The sequence below is a fragment of the Mandrillus leucophaeus genome, unplaced genomic scaffold (genome assembly GCF_000951045.1).
Source record: "Mandrillus leucophaeus isolate KB7577 unplaced genomic scaffold, Mleu.le_1.0 Scaffold8, whole genome shotgun sequence".
In the NCBI taxonomy this organism is placed as follows: domain Eukaryota; kingdom Metazoa; phylum Chordata; class Mammalia; order Primates; family Cercopithecidae; genus Mandrillus; species Mandrillus leucophaeus.
In genome coordinates, this window is record NW_012108696.1 from 62,335 (window position 1) to 63,155 (window position 821).

Consider the following 821-nt stretch of genomic DNA (forward strand, 5'->3'; position numbering starts at 1 on the left):
GAGACCATCCTGGCTAACACGGTGACTCCCCGTCTCTACTAAAAATACAAAAAATTAGCCGGGCGTGGTGGTGAGCACCTGTAGTCCCAGCTACTTGGGAGGCTGAGGCAGGAGAATGGCTTGAGCCCAGGAGACAGAGCTTGCAATAAGCAGAGATTGCGCCACTGCACTGCAGCCTAGGCAACAGAGCGAGACTCCGTCTCAAAAAATAAAATGATAATCAGCTGAGTGTGGTGGCGTGCACCTGTGGTCCCAGCTACTTGGGAGGCTGAGGCAGGAAGATTGCTCGAGTCCAGGAGGTCAAGGCTGCAGTGAGCTGAGGTTGTACCACTGCACTCCCGCCTGGGCAACAGAGCAGGACCTTGTCTGTCTTCGAAGAGACGATGCTTCATGCTTGAGCTAACGGGTAGAGACCAGGGGTGTGTGAGCCCTACCCCAGTTCACTGCCCACTACCCCCCTCCAGGTGCCTGAGACGTCCCCAATCACGTGCTGTGACATCTCTTCCAACAACCGCCTCATTGTCACAGGCTCCAGGGAGCACGCCTCCGTGTACCAGATCACCTACTGAGGGGCCTCACTGCTGTCATCCAACTCCGGCTCCTCTTTGCGTCCACTTTTTTTTTTCCCCCCAAGCAGGGGGGGTCATGGTGGAGGGAAGTGGGAAGGATCTTCTATGGCATCGCACGATCCAGTCTGTGGTGTATAGACTGACCGCCGTCACCTGTAATAAAGCACCCGGGAAAGGCAGAGAGTGGACGTGTCCTGTCCTCTGAAGGGAAAGGGGCCTTCCCATCCCGTCCCTGCTCAACTTTTGGAAATC

The 821-nt window shown here is 55.9% G+C and overlaps 1 protein-coding gene across 1 annotated transcript in view; it reads left to right on the top strand.

The window, feature by feature from the left end:
• The window catches only part of TLE6 (transducin-like enhancer of split 6), a 23,042-nt gene extending 22,294 nt beyond the window's left edge, over nt 1-748 (top strand). The window contains exon 15 of the mRNA XM_011967447.1: nt 411-748. Within this exon, the coding sequence (XP_011822837.1) occupies nt 411-569 (159 nt within the window). The 3' untranslated portion in view covers nt 570-748. The remainder of the gene's footprint in view (nt 1-410) is intronic.
• Nucleotides 749-821: the final 73 nt, after the last annotated feature.